This window comes from Dipteris shenzhenensis, chromosome 32 (genome assembly GCF_047967505.1).
Source record: "Dipteris shenzhenensis isolate YYH24624 ecotype China chromosome 32, Dip_SZ_1.0, whole genome shotgun sequence".
In the NCBI taxonomy this organism is placed as follows: Eukaryota; Viridiplantae; Streptophyta; class Polypodiopsida; order Gleicheniales; family Dipteridaceae; genus Dipteris; species Dipteris shenzhenensis.
Window position 1 is genome coordinate 13657961 of NC_141627.1, and position 15211 is coordinate 13673171.

At 41.6% G+C, this 15211-nt stretch overlaps 1 protein-coding gene across 1 annotated transcript; it reads left to right on the forward strand.

The window, feature by feature from the left end:
- Window positions 1-9458: 9458 nt before the first annotated feature.
- Window positions 9459-14251, forward strand: LOC147880330 (uncharacterized). The gene is made up of 7 exons (XM_087370536.1): window positions 9459-10830; window positions 11091-11155; window positions 11255-11468; window positions 11570-11643; window positions 11757-12833; window positions 12974-13186; window positions 13300-14251. Exons 1-7 carry the CDS (start codon window positions 10803-10805, stop codon window positions 13702-13704), a joined length of 2076 nt encoding a protein of 691 aa, XP_087226662.1. The 5' UTR covers window positions 9459-10802; the 3' UTR covers window positions 13705-14251.
- Window positions 14252-15211: the final 960 nt, after the last annotated feature.

Genomic DNA, 15211 nt, shown 5'->3' on the forward strand with positions numbered 1-15211 from the left:
TTCCCTTTTGTATCCATTGCATGATTGCTAACTTGCATGGATTTATTATTTATTAAATTATAGGTTTTCTCTTTGTATGTTGCCAAGAATTTTTTCTTTAGTATTCATTGAATGATTGTTGACTTGCATGGATTTATGAGTTATCCAATAGTAAGTTTTATCTTTGTAAAAATAAGTAAAAACAATCTGTGATAGTGTCATGTAGATTTATGAGTTATCCAATAGTAAGTTTTATCTTTGTAAAAATAAGTAAAAACAATCTTTGATAGTGTCATGTAGATGGAACCATTTTTAGTAAAAAAATATTGCTACTATAGGGTTAGACAAAGTTTCTCACAAGCATCGTTCAAACTCCGGGCTCGCTCGAATGCAGTCACTCGATGTTTCGACAAACTCAAGTGCAGGAGGATGCTCGAGAAGACAAAAGAGGAGGTTGTGGAATGCAAGGTTACTCAAGAGTGGGAAACTGAAAATGACCTTAGAAGTGCACTTTATAAATTGGGCATTGCCCTAAAAAAGGTTTTAATTAAAATATGTTTATATTTATTATTTTTACTTTGAAAAGTCTCTCTCTCTCTCTCTCTCTCTCTCTCTCTCTCTCTCTCTCAAACCCACAAGGTCTTTTGAGGATGTTAATATATATTTCTTTCTTTCCCTCCCTTTGTGTCCCTCGTTGCTCTCTCTCTCTCTCTCTCTCTCTCTCTCTCTCTCTCTCTCTCTCTCTCTCTCTCTCTCTCTCTCTCTCTCTCTCTCTCTCTCTTCTCCCTCCCTCCCTTCGTGTCCCTATTTGTTCTCTCTCTCTCTCTCTCTCTCTCTCTCTCTAGCACCCGATGATTCTGCTCTTGACTTGGTCCTCTGCTCTGTCCTTTGCTCAGCGCTGTTGCTATTCCTCATGCTCCTCCTCTGTGCTCTCTAAGTCATCGTCCTTTGCATCATGATTCTCCTATGCCTTCCTCTATCCCTCTGTCGGTGGGACAGCTCCCTCTTTGGCCTCCTAAATGGTAGTCTTGCTGTGCCAATCTCCTTAGGCCTGGCCATGGAGGATGGAGAGAGTATGTGAGAGAAAGGACGAGGGTACGAGAGAAAGGGTGGAAATGTCAAGGGCAAGTGGGAGGTGGTGTGGGAGTGGAGAGCTCTTCAAACAATGAAATGAAAATGAGGGCCCATTCTTTTATATAGGGTCCAAAACCCTAATTTTTACAAAATACTTGTTTTTAATAAAAACTCAAAAAAGTAAAATTGGTGCAACCTTGAGCTAAATACCTATCTAATAACTCAAAATTTCTCATTTGTACTACAACTCATGGCCATTATACGTTGGCCTTACTATAAATCACATAACTAAAATTACAAAGAAAATTTGAAACTTATGCATGGGCATCCACATTGGAAGAGTCATTTTCATCTGTCTCCACCCATATGTGCCCTTGCCCTTATATATGATAGGTTGCATGCCACCTTGCATGATTTTGTCTTACATTTGATGAGTTGTATATTCTTCTTTGATGTTCTGTGTTAACATCTTGCACCGCATGGGACACTAAGGACTCTTTGAATGCTAGTGTTATAGTTGCTCTTATTTCAATATGCCTGTACCACCATTGAACCAATTAAACCATTGGGCTTGACTTAGTTCTACCACCTCCGTGTTGGGTCGCTCTGTTATATGCACAACGTGCTTGCCAATGCGATCTTTCCATGCCCTGAGTGGACCACACTCCGATGCTTCCATAATTCCATGCCATGTATGGTGCATGAGAATATAAAATGTGCTACCAAATAGAAAAACCAATTAGTAATTATAGGACCATTCAATATGCACATCTCAATGTCTAAGTTATAGATTACCATGTTCTGTATGAAATGATTCTTTCCCCAAGCTATCTCCATATTCTGGCTAAAGTCATTCACAGCATTGATGAAACACTATGCATCATCATCTTTGAATCTTTTCTTTTATTAGTAAAGGTACCAAGCTATCAAGAGCTAACCACACTCGAGCTTTATCTAATCTTTTTTGTCCCTTTCCCCCTCATTCACAACAAGCATTGTGTAACTTTCTCCATTCTTCAAACTTATTAGCACATTTGAGCTTGTCATTCTTGTTCTTTCAAGCCTTGACACCACTGAATCTTGGCTTACGAAGAGAACATTGCCTGTTTTTCTAGATCTTTTCTTATCTTTTGTAATCTTTACTTGCCTACAATGTAGTCCCATATCTGAAAGAACCTTTTCAATCATCCTCTCACTCTTGTTGGGGCTTCAAGTTATACGCATCAATGATGTACAGATGCACCAGTTGGGGCTTCAAGTTATACGCATCAATGATGTACAGATGCACCAACTTTTCAGTTATTCTCACAATAGCATGAAGCGCACAAACGTGTACTCACTCAAGAGGAATTTTAAGAATTGGGCTCCATGATGGATCTTTCCCTGGAGCATCCCTATCCGGTGCCTTAGTTTGATCTATCTTTGCAAGTTCAAAGGCCCATTGCTTTTGATTCTTTTTATGACCCTTTGCAAGTACTCTTGTTTTCATGCACAATAGACAAGGATGGCTTGTATTTGCTCCATGTGCCACATTAAACATACATTTGTTATAACCTTTGATCACACTTGGGATATCGATTTGGTAAAAAAACCACTTCAAAATTGAATGTGACTCTTTCGGCATTTGCCAAAAAAACTCACATGTTATTTCAAAATATTCTAAGTCTTTTTACATTACTACATTAAAATTCAAATTCCCATCATACCTCAAAGGCAACCAACCACCAAATCTCATGTTCTGATTGCACACTGAACTGTCTTGCATCATCAAGCTCAACTTCAAGGTCCATTATTCTATTCATCATTTTCAAACTAACTCTTTCTAACTTTTGACCTTTGACCACCTCACTTTCATCAAGCTTTAGTACAATCTTTAGAGGACCATTGCATTCCTCCATAGGCATATCATAAAACTTTACCATGGCTTGTAGAACTCTTTGAACATCCATCACAAAGTTGTGTTGATTGTCAATTCCAATTCTTTAGACTCTCCAGCCTTTGTTTTTAAAGTTAGTGTACTACATACATGCTGGGGCTCACAGACTAAATCAAGTACGCCCGAATTGAGTGCATGCCTGGCCTTATCAACATCAGTCAGTTTAGAAAGCGGGGCTTTAACTTTTACTCCCACAGAAAGACATGCTGATATGCCCTTGTACTTATCCCTGCAGTATCACAAACTCTTTGTGCACTAGTTGCATTGAAATGCTCCACAACTCTGTTCATTGACTTAGACGTTATCTCTGCTTTTAGACTTTTGAATTTTGGTGGTTGTATAACAACTCAACATTTTTTTCATAAACACTTCACTCATAGCACCATAGTGTTTATCATGGATAGACATGAGTTTTGAAACACTTGTGCAAGCTCTCACTCGACACTTCCAGTGACCACTTTTCTTGGATATTTCATCCATTGGACGCAATTTCCTCTTATGTAGTCTTTGACCCATTGGAGTATCCTTCATGTTGCTAAGGAGGATTCATTCTTCTTTAAAAATGGTGCATTCTCTGCATCAATTTGAAAATGGATATCCTCCTTTTCTTAATTCCGAGGGGCTTGCATGATTTCATACACTTTCCACCTAATATAATATAACATTGACATCAACAAACAATATACAAACATGACATGTTTTAGAAAAGTATCAAACCAAGCAAAAATGAAAACCCCAATTGCATGCAAAATCTAACAATTGAAATCTACAAATTCAAAAAAACATTTACTTATCATCAAACACTGTTAAACTATGTGAATGAACAATACCTCACAGGATCTTTGAAGGAAAAACGTGATCAAGCTTGTTGTCGTCAATGGTCCCTCTTGTAATCCAGGATGCTGAAGTTGATGGATTTTTCTCCAAAGCTAATTATATGCTTCCAAACAACTCCAAATCTATTTCAAACCATCTTATGTAAAAAACCTCAATAGTAAGAGTGTATCTTTCAAAACAAACAAATCTTTTTTCCTCTTCAAATCATGTATTAAAAGAAAACAACACAATTACCAAAACAAACTACAAATTAACCGCTTCTTCAAACTTGCATCATAAAATCTCGTTATTTTCAATGTCTTGCATTGTTCTAAAGGTTTTCTCACCTGAATCTCTATGCCAGTTGCTCTGATAGACCCTAATTTGAGTTGAAAATGAAAAACATTCTAAAACTACATGAATGAACAATACTTGATTCTTGGAGCAAGGTTCTTTGAAAGAAAAATGTGATCAAACTTGTCCCTCCCAGTGGTCCCAAATGTGTTCTAGGAATGCTGAAGTTGATGGTTCTTGCTTCAAAACAAATCATATGCTCCCAAACATCTCAAAATCTATTTCAAGCAATATTATGTAGAAAAGTACTGATAGTAAGAGTGGAAAAGACTCATTTCTCATGAAATTTCTTACAAAACAAACAAATCTTTCAATGTTTTTAAACCATGTAATAAAACAAAGCAACACAACTACACAAAATGAACTACGAACTGATTGTTTCTTCAAAGTTAAACAAATCTCGTTATAATCACTATGCTGCAATGTTCCAAATATTATCTCACCTGAACCTCCATACAAGCTACCTGGATGGACTCCAAACCTTCATAGATGGTTCGAAATCATGCACCCTTAGAGATTGTAGTAGTGAAATGGGAGGGAAATATAGGTTTTGGCGTGAAAGTCCATCCCATGAGAGGGAGAATTGAGAAAGAAGCTTCCCACTCAGGAGCCAGCAAGAAATGTGAAAAGGGGGCTGGAGCAAAGAAAAATTCGAAATGGTGCTCAGAAATGAGGGGGAAGGAAGAGGAATGAGAGAGAATGAAAGGAGTGTGGTAGTTGGATGGGACGATTTGGTTTTAGATCAAATGGTACAATTTTGGTTGAAAAACTAGGTTTCTCAGTTTGGTTACAGTTAAAAAACGTGATGGGAGAGTTGAGGTAGCAAGTGGGTGCTCCACATCATTGTTTGGGCCATTGAATAAAGAAATAGAGAAGTCAAACCACTTCCAATATTCTAGTGCCCCTCCACTAGCCAATATTCTATTGGGTTTTATTCACCTTATTCTTCCATGTCACCAGCCCAAGGGCTCCCTATAGGGCCCTTTTTGACTCCAAATTTTTTGCAATGCACACTTACACTCCTGGAAAGAAATGATGAGAGGATTAAGCTTCCTAACCACACAAAAGCAACCTAGCTGCTTCTCTTGACTCCACAAAACCCCCAAAGATTCCAAGTCCGACCCAAGCTTGGAACCACCACATGCAAGATTTTCCATCAAGGCCTTGAATAGGTATGTTGGATTTATTTTGGTTCTAATAGCACTTGTAAGCTACAAGAGGAGCCTCCAAGCCAACCTCTTCCCTCTTCATGGATAAGGTGATCCAAGCTGCATAACTATTATCCAATTGAGCTAGAATTGTCAACACTCATACATACATTTAATATTGAAAGTTATAACAAGAACAATAAATTGCTAATTTGCAAGAAACTCTAAATATTAGCAACAATCTATGGTCAGTTTATTACAAAAAGAGATTTTATTTGTTTGTATCCAAGATCCTCCGAAAAGATTGGTGTAATGCATGGTAGATTCTCTATGAACTATAAAAAAAATGTTTGTTTCACAATTGCTTTAAATGAGAATAACTTTGGTCATTGATCACTTTTTCAACTTTGAGTCCCCCTTTTTGTTGGCACTACCTCCCTAAAGGGTAGTGCTTTAGAAAGGGCCTAGGACTCATTACAACTTTCCCACTTGTTTGTTTTCAAATTATTTGGGAAGTCTTTCTTGGTCCCAAAATTTTGCTCCGAGCGTGCCCCCCCTCCCCCCCCCTAAAAACACACACACACACACACACACACACACACACACACACACACACACACACACACACACACACACACACACAGAGAGATGTAAGCCTATTTGTCATTCTATGTAGGAACTTCCCAATATCATTGTCCTTTGAAAGAAAGAATGGGAGTTTAAAAGCGTACATGATTAGATTTTCCTAGAGCATAGATTGCACCCTTCTATCACACACATGGCTCTTGCAATGTGAAGAGCTATGACCAAGACTTTGTTAATATTTGTCATGGAATTGTGGTGGCCCTTTAGAGCGCTTTACACATGGTGCTAATAAAGTTTCTCATCCACATTGTAGAGATAATCCTTGCTTTTCTAAGCTTTTTGTCTCCTTCACATTGATGATTTAGAACACCCCCAAAAGACTATAAGGGTGGTAGTTTTGTTTTGGGCTCTATAGTCACTAGAATATCTTGTGTACTTGGGTACAAATGAATGGAGGTAAGATTGTTTATGTATCATGTCAAATGTCAACAACAATAGGTGGCACTCATATGCACGAATTGAGCACTTCAATAAGAATATGAAAAACAACTTATTCCATTATCCTCTACTAATTAATGCTAAGATGGGTAGGGTTTTACTGAGGACTTGGAGCTTGGTAAGAAATCCTTATTTCCTAGTGTACACATTTATTCTCTCTCTCTCTCTCTCTCTCTCTCTCTCTCCCCCCCCCTCCCTCACTATGCTCTCATTTCACAAATTCCCTACATGATTTAGTGTTCAATAGGGAGTTTATAGGAGGGTATATGTATATTGATTATTGTGTGTGAAAATAGGGAATAATATAAAAGTAACTCTTGATGGATGTGGGCTCACATCCGTCTTGCTTTCAAGATGGAAACTTGTTTTGTTGGGTGATAAAGTTTAAACAAAGTGCTTTGGTGTGATTCAAGCCTTGTGGCGACAATGAAATGCGCTCATATTCCAAAGGAGGCAACTTTCCAACCAATTTTGAAGGAAGAAGGCTATTGATGTTTTTTTGAGGACGGGGGTCAAAGATGTGTCAGAGTTCTATGGTTGTCGAAATGAGGATCTTTCCATAGTAACGAGGAAAAGTCGAGACGAGAGGGGCTCCAGGACATCTGTTAAGCTACCTGCGTGAAAGCTCACGGATTCACAGAAACGAAGCGATTTTCAGGAACGGGCTGGGGCGCTGCACGTAAGATAGTTGGAAGAATGCGAGTCCACAATACTTTGATAGTTTGTGGCGAACGAATAGTGCAGACGGCATTCAAGAAGTAGGAGCTGCAGCAGCAGCAGCAGCAGCTGCAGCTATGGCGTGCTCCAAGAATTTCAAATTGGCTATGGAGGTCTCTCTCTCACTTTTCCACACACACAGCTAGGGTTTTGAACGAAGCTAGGGTTTGGATTAGGGTTTCTTTTCATTTTATAATAAAATAATAGTTACATATCGACTACATGCCCACCTCAGCTTGCTTCCCGTTTCCAAACCTTGCTCAGCACACCTAGGTCTCGCACGGTTGCACCCCTCACAGCCAACCATGGGTACGTGTGTGGATAGTTGCTTCGGGCAAGTAAAAATATAGCATCCATCTTTGCGGTCAAATTTAAGACAATGTCCACTGTACGATTGAAGGATCTTCTTTTTCAGGAGATTACATTTGTAAACTTGAACATCTGTACAAATCTTGAGGTCGTTGTCCACACAAGAAGAAGTCTATGGCCCTCGACATCATCAAATGCCCAACTCCAAAATTATAGCATAAAATCAGGCCTTTGGTAGGCTCCATAAATGCCCTAGAGTTGCCAATTTTGAAAAAAACCCCCCCTCACCTTCCTCCCCCCCCAAATTGCCTCATGCTCTAAAACTATAGCATCAGTTAGCTTTCCAAAGGCAAGTCCCCATGAAGGCTTGCATGAGACATGAGAAGTATTTTGCAAGTTGTTCAACCAATCGTGTGGAAGATCAATGTCTATGGACCGATCACAATGCTTAGCCATTAATTAGAATTGCTTCAAATAGAGTTGCTAGGTTGGCATTGTAGAGCTGAGAGAAAAGGCAATGCAGTAATGTAGCTATCGTGGGGCACTTAAAGTAGGGCTGGGACAACCCTACTAGCAGGCGCTAAGGAAAAGCTTTATGCCATTATAGCCCCTTTATTACACTCGAGATCAACATTGTTTTTGTAGAAAGAAGCCTATCCCAATCAAAATGAAAGGCTAACCATCCACAGCGTGCATTTGGTCATAGAGCTCTCCTCTTCACACACGATGACCCCTTCAATCAAAAGGCCTCCACCCCTTTTTCTCTTGAAGTTTGACCTTTGAACCTCGAACATTACAACTAAAATTTACAATACTTAAAGTTTTGCTTTTGGCAAAAAGGGTGAGCATCACCAACATGATTAAGCTCAAATCTCAAAACATCATGATTTGACCTCAAATCTTGTAGACCAGAGTCGTGCTTCCTTGTGACTTCTCTTTTTCCCATGTTATTTAGACCCTAAGGTAGGGTTTACATTGCAAGTGCAATGTTTTAGTAAAAGATTGACATCTTGAGAATCATGATCGTAATAGGGTTGATGGATTTGGGAGTGGCAAAGGCCTATTCCACATAAGCATGTTGTGTCTTCACATGTCAAAGATTGAAACCTTACAATGTCAGCACCAGGCTTTAAGCTTATGTAGAGCTTCCAAGTGGATTAGATAAGATGCTAACATTTATATTGTTTAGGTTTTATTTGATTTAATTTTGACCCCTTGTGTGATGTATATCCTCTTTATGAGTGATTTTTTTGGTGTATTTCTTAGGCTGTGTTCAAACGGGGTGGCAGCCAAAAATACCTTTTTGGGAGGATGGTGGCCATTATGTGATGTTCACACATGGCGGCACAACAATATACACATTTTTTACCGAGCACATCTTATAGCCTTGTTCGGGGTCCTCTTGGTTATATGAAAATGTTATCAGATCTAGGTTCAAATTGCAATGTGGCAATGTTTTGATTGGATTAGAGGATCATTGGTGATTGGGTTTGGGGGGAGGGGTAGTGTGACACACCTAATCCCCTCCTCTCTCCCTCTCTTCCCTCTTCTTCCTCTCGGTGTGTCGTGCGATTTGTGTTTGGGAGGCGAAGAGGGAGGGAAAAGAGGAAGGAGACGAGAAGTTGTTAGCGTTGCCCTGCGAGGGGTAAGCTATAGCGTCGAGGAAGTTGCCGCTAGACTTTCTGACAAAAAAATTGCAACCTGATCATGTGGAGACATCTACCGCAATGCGCATGGTATCTGCAAGGCTCTTGTTGAGGAACCAATCATCTAGCCCCTATTGCCACCTGGTGTTGGGCTATTTACACGTGGAGGTGGGTGGTTTTCCTTATTGGAGGTGTGGAGAAGCACCTTTGCTATATACGAAACGAAAAACAAACCCGAGGCGTATAAAAACAAACCCGGTGGTATTCAAGAGGATTGAAAGGTTAGTGTTTGTTTCGTGGGCGCGCTCTCTCTCTCTCTCTCTCGCGCCGTCTGTGTGTCTCTTCTGCTGTCGGACTTGCTGCTTGTTTGCAAGGGGTGTTGAGGTGTAGTGTATTTGTGGGTGGGAAGGCGGTTGCTGTGTAGTGAGCGCTCATTGGAGAGCGTCAGAAACGGCTGGTGATCAGGGAAGAAGGAGGGTGGCGAGGTTTGTGGTGATAATTTGCGAAGTGGGTTTTCTGTCTGGAGGCTACGGTGAGCGTATGTGTGTGTGTTGAGTTCTGTGAGTGTGTGTGTGTGTTTCTCTCTCTCTCTTTCTGTCTTTCTCTGTCTGTCTCTTTTAGGGCTGGTGCTATAGTGGTTTCTGTTCTGTGTGTGTGTGGTCTCTCTCTTTGATAAAGGGTCAAGAGAATGGCTGGGCTTTGATGTTTGATGCTAAGGAAGGTGGTATCCTGGGTGCTCTGTGTGTGTGTATGTCTCTCTCTCTCTCTCTCTCTCTTTCTCTGTGATAAAGAATTGCCGGACTGTGAATCTTTGTTAGTCCCAACTTCCTTTAAGTACCCTTCCCACTACTTTCGTCTAGTAGCGGTTTCCCATTTGATTTTGGTCTCTCTCTGTCTCTCTCTCTCTCTCTGGCTCTCTCATTCTCTCTTTCCCTTCCTCTCTGTTAGAGAATCCGTAACCCCCTCGCATCTCTTGTGATCTCCTTTTGCAAAATTTCCCTCTCATCCCCACTTCCCCTAAAGCTTCAAAATCTTTCAACACCTTGTCGGTCCACTTGAAGGAATATTTCCTTCCCACCTTTGCTTTGCCACCGCCCTCTTTCTTTCTGCCTTCTCCCCCCCCCCCCCCCGCCCTTTGCTTTCATCGCCTCAGACCCCACAAAAAACCCTTGGGCCTTCACCCTCATCACCAGCAGCACCTTCCCATAGCCCTGATTTTTTGGCCCCTGTTGCTTCCTCTCTCTCAGCCCTTTGACAACTCTCCTCTCTCTGAAGGTGTCTTCTGCAATTGTTTATATCAGCCCTCTAAAGAAAGCTGTGTGTGCGGAATCTGTGCTCGCTTTCTGCTTTCTTTCTTCTCCCCTGGATCTCTACTCCTAACCACCGCCTCTGCCCATCTTCTTATCTGTTGCCCATCCCTTTGCCTTGCAGAATCGTTTTGGGTTTTGCCCAATTCTTAGCTCGATCCCCTTAACTTCTGACCCAACTGCCTCCTCCTTTCTGCTTCGGCCGCAGACTCATCGATCTGCCGGTTTGTCGGCCTGCCGGCTCCCCTTTGTATCTCTCTGCCTCTCTCAGTCTAGGTCAGGCTCGCTTCCGATCAAGATCCGTTGCTTTTAACGCTTCTTGTTCTCGATTCAAAATCGGTAGAGTCAAAGTGCCCAACACCTACTCAGATCAGCGTAGCACTGCGAATCTAGGTGCTGCAAAGGGGAAGAATCCTTTCGGTTGTACACGGCCATGGCTGTCCCGGAGCAATCCGTTGATCGTATCCTTTCTTGAGTAGTTACAATTTACGCTAGTTTCTCGTATGCTGGATCCTGATGTATGTGGACCTTTTGAATTGAGTCTTCCGCTCGTATACGCCTGCTCGCCCGCGAAACTGAAAGGGTTTGGTTTTGTGGTTTATTCAGTTATCAAGAGACCTCGTCATAGGTGTCGTTTGAATCTCTTAACCTCTCTCCCGAACTATATGTATGATCTTCTTTATTGTTTTATCGCCGTTTCCTTAATTCCTTCTGATTGCAGAACTAAATCGCAAGCTTGATAGTATGAAGATTGACGCTCACAGAAAGGCATGCGAAACTCCCGAGGTGAGGCTTTTTGCGTAAATCTTGTGTTACATGTTACTTTTCTTTAACGTTAAGTCTGCTTCTAAATTTTCTGCGTCGTGTTTCTCATACGTGTTTCAGGTGCCTGTAAACAAGGATGCTGTTTCGACTAGACTAGAACAGCAGATGCATCTTAGCCCGCCTAGTGAATCACTCAACAGCAGCGGGAGTATAGCTTCGTCTGAGACAGCAGGAGACGCGGCAAGCTCTTATGGATCCAGGGATGATTATCCGGAGCTGACATTTGTTGCAGCTCCACATGGGTTTATTCCTCCGCATGGGAACTTGTATCCAGGCAAGCATCCGCAGAGGGCACCATTCAAACTGCTTGTGAGTTCTTTTTAAAATTCTATCCTTCTCTTGAGCTATTTGTTATCTGACGATTATTCTTTTCAGGTTCTCCTACTCCTGTCATCAACATGCACGGTTTCATACCTTATTCGATGGACGGTGTACATTATCAAAGTCAGGTGCGTTGTTATATTAGTATCATTTTGCCGACTCCCATCGCTCGTTATTGACTCTAGTGTCCTGGTTTCTTTTGAACTCTAGACCTCTTGACCTACTTGGTCTGTTTTTACAGGTTATGGATTATAATTACGTGAATCAGCCCTTTTGTGGGAATCTGTCGTCTGGGATGCAGTTTCCTGCCTCTGTAAATAATGGGTATGTGTACGGACCTCAGGTTTATCCATACACACCCCAACCCTATTATCAGCAGGCTCCTGGTGGACAGTTTTTTCCTGTGTCTCCAGGCTTACCTGCAGGGGGGATGATGATGCTGGATTCTCAAGATCCAGGAAGAACGGGTGTGGTTATGTCAAGTGGGTTCACGAACATGAGTGCATATGCAGGGCCCATGCCTGGCTTTCCCATGACCATGGTTCCTCAAGCTGCTTCGTGGGAGAAGGGAGCTATCCCAGCAGTTGCTGTTTCTTATACTCCATCTCATACACTCAGAGCATCTGCTCCTGCTTGGATTGAACCGTCTAAACCAAAGGGATTGCAGAAAGAGGGCAACGCTGTTACAGTCCCAACAGTAGTCCCTCAGCCTAGGGGCCCTACAAACAGTGTCCAACCAAACAAATCTCCCTTGTTGAATCCTCTTGCAATGAATGGCATCGTTCCTAAGAGTGGCCTGCCACCTCCAGGGGTCAAATCTTCCACAGGAAGTCTCACTTTGACTGAGATTCCTGATTCTGTTGTTGCTCAAAATGGGACAGATGCTAAAGTGAATGGCTGTTTGACTGATAATAATAAGCAGGAAAGAAAAGGGAATGAATTTGTAAACTGTCAGAGTCCATCTCTGGAGACTCTTTATGAGCAAAACAAAGACGCATGGGTTTCAAAAGTTAGAGGTCAGCAGGTGCCATCTGTCATGAAGAGCTTCAAGGCATCTTGTGGGGGCCCTAACACAGACTTAGGTGCTTGTCTTCCAAATGGGGAGCAGTATAATTCAGCTGATTTTGCTACCAAGTATGATGATGCTAAGCACTTTATCATCAAGTCCTACAGTGAGGATAATGTCCATAAAAGTATACAATATGGTGTTTGGGCAAGTACTCCCAATGGGAACAAGAAGCTGGACGAAGCTTATCAGGATGCTCAACGCAGAGCTGGTGGGAAGCCCCGCGGTTGCCCTGTGTTTCTATTCTTTTCTGTAAGTCAAATTTTCTTTTTTGGTCATATTTTGGTTGGCCTGCTGTTTTTTCTCCTTTATCTTTACAAAGGACGGTTATGTGTGCAATGGATGCTGAATAGACCTTTTATCTGACATGCATATGGTGTCCGGGTTGGCAGGTTAATGGGAGCAGGCAGTTCTGTGGTGTGGCAGAGATGACAGGTACTGTAGACTACAGTAGGACAATGGAATTCTGGGAGCAACACAAGTGGAGTGGTTCCTTTCCACTGAAGTGGCATATAATTAAGGATGTTCCCAATTCACAACTCCGTAGAATTATTTTGGAAAACAATGAAAATAAACCTGTGACTAATAGTCGTGATACACAGGAGGTAAGTTGTAAACTTCTTGCTCTGGCTACTTTGCTTTTGCCTGCTTTTAATTGTGTGGAGATGTCTGTTGGAGAGCACGTGTACTGAGCATCTTGACATTTGACTGGTTCCAGGTCCATCTTCAGCAGGGTCTCGAGATGCTCAACATCTTCAAAAGCTACCCTGCAAGGACATCGATTTTGGATGATTTTCCAATTTATCCTGGTCCTCAGAAAGTGGTGCAGGATGTGAAACCACAGCTGTGGTCTCCTCAATGCTTTCCTAAGATTGGTGAGCAGATTCCTAAAGAACGAGGTGAAGCTGATGGTTTGAAAACAGCAAAGCTGAATTCTACTGCTTCAAAGTTAAGTGACAATGGGCCTAAACCCAAAGAACCCAACTGTCAGGAAAAGCCTGTGGCTGGCAAAACCTTAGAGATATCAAGGCAAGATTCTAGGATGGACAAAGACAAAATAAAGCAGGAGAAAGAAAATCTTCCTATTCCTAGCAAAGAGGAGAGAGTGATGGTGCCTGCTTGAAAGTTTTTTGGAGCCCTGTGGAATGGATTTTGTTCTGGACGCTCAGCCTGGCATGGCTCTTTTTGGCCCAGCCCACTGGTCTGTTCAATGTACAGATTCTTGAAGCAAATTTGTGGGACAGAGAAGGGTTCACAAGCTTCAATGTTTCAAGACAGATTGAAAAGCAGATCTGCATGCCTTGTTACCTGGTTGTGGAGCGGGTTGCAATTTTTTAATGCCCACCCTAGCCTGTGTTGGTGACACCAGACAACTGTTAAGGCAGATGATTTTATAGCAGACTGGATATTGCGAATACTTCAGAGAATGCTTGACTGTGAAAGTAGGAGCAACCTCCAGAAGATTACAGCAGCAGAAGGAATAATATCTTCTGGCAGCTTGAGTGCAGAAGCATTATCTTCTGAGGGTATTTTGGTGAAAAGCTTTCTGCAATGTATTTATAGTCATTCAAGAAAATAAAGCTGGTTATATTGTCAGGAATTCCTTAAGAGTTATCAGAAAGTTTGTACTTACTAGCTCTCATTGATAGTAATAAATTAGAGAAGTTGCTGGGTAGTTTTGTGATTGGATGGCCATGAAAGGGCATGCAATTATAGGTTAAATGATATCTTTGTCTTTACCTTTTTCCCCTGTGGGGTTCAACATACAAATCCACACCCTAAAAATCCCCGTGGGGTTCACCAAGACAACACATACAATTCCCTGTGGGGTTCACCAAGACAACACATACAAATCCACACGTCATTGCTATTATTTGTGGTCATAAGCATTGGTGTGAGATAATATGACAAGTTCTAGAGCTTTTTAACTGGAAGCAACTATGGGCTGATGGGGTTGAAGTCATCAGAGGTGTGCTGAGTGTCTGGCTTGGTTATGATACTTTTCCACCCACTTACCGAAGGGCACATGAGAAAAGGGCGACTTTCTTCGATTCATAATCACAATTTTCATGGAGACCAGAACATCCCAATCCTTGATCCTCAATCGATACATTGCTGTTATCGTTGCACTTTACACCCTTCTTATTACTCAAGTCTGAACTTCTGAACTGTGTTATCTTGTACATGCTGACATTCTGTTTTGTTAAATCGGTTCTTATTACAAGTGCACTCTTGGGTGATTAGCACGAGGTCTGCATCTTAGTTGTTTTGTGGACGTGTTTCAAATTTGTCTTTACCATTTCAAAGTTGTTGGTAGGATAATATAACGTGGCCTTTGGCACATGTTATTTATGTCACCTTGCTATATGCACTTTATTTGCCAAGTGGCAATATATGGTTGGGGGCTTCTAGCTCATGATCTACCACACAACAAGCGATGTCGAGTAGACCATGGATGGAGCTTGGTAGTGCCCATGGAGTGTGAGGAGGAGCTTGAGGAATGAGGAACATAAATGTGGGAGTTGGTACCGAATGCGAGGAATAATGAAGCTCATAGATGAGGCCATGGAACCTTAAGTTCCTCATGTGTGGAGGAAGCTCCCATAAGAGCATAGGCTCTTAGAGATTTG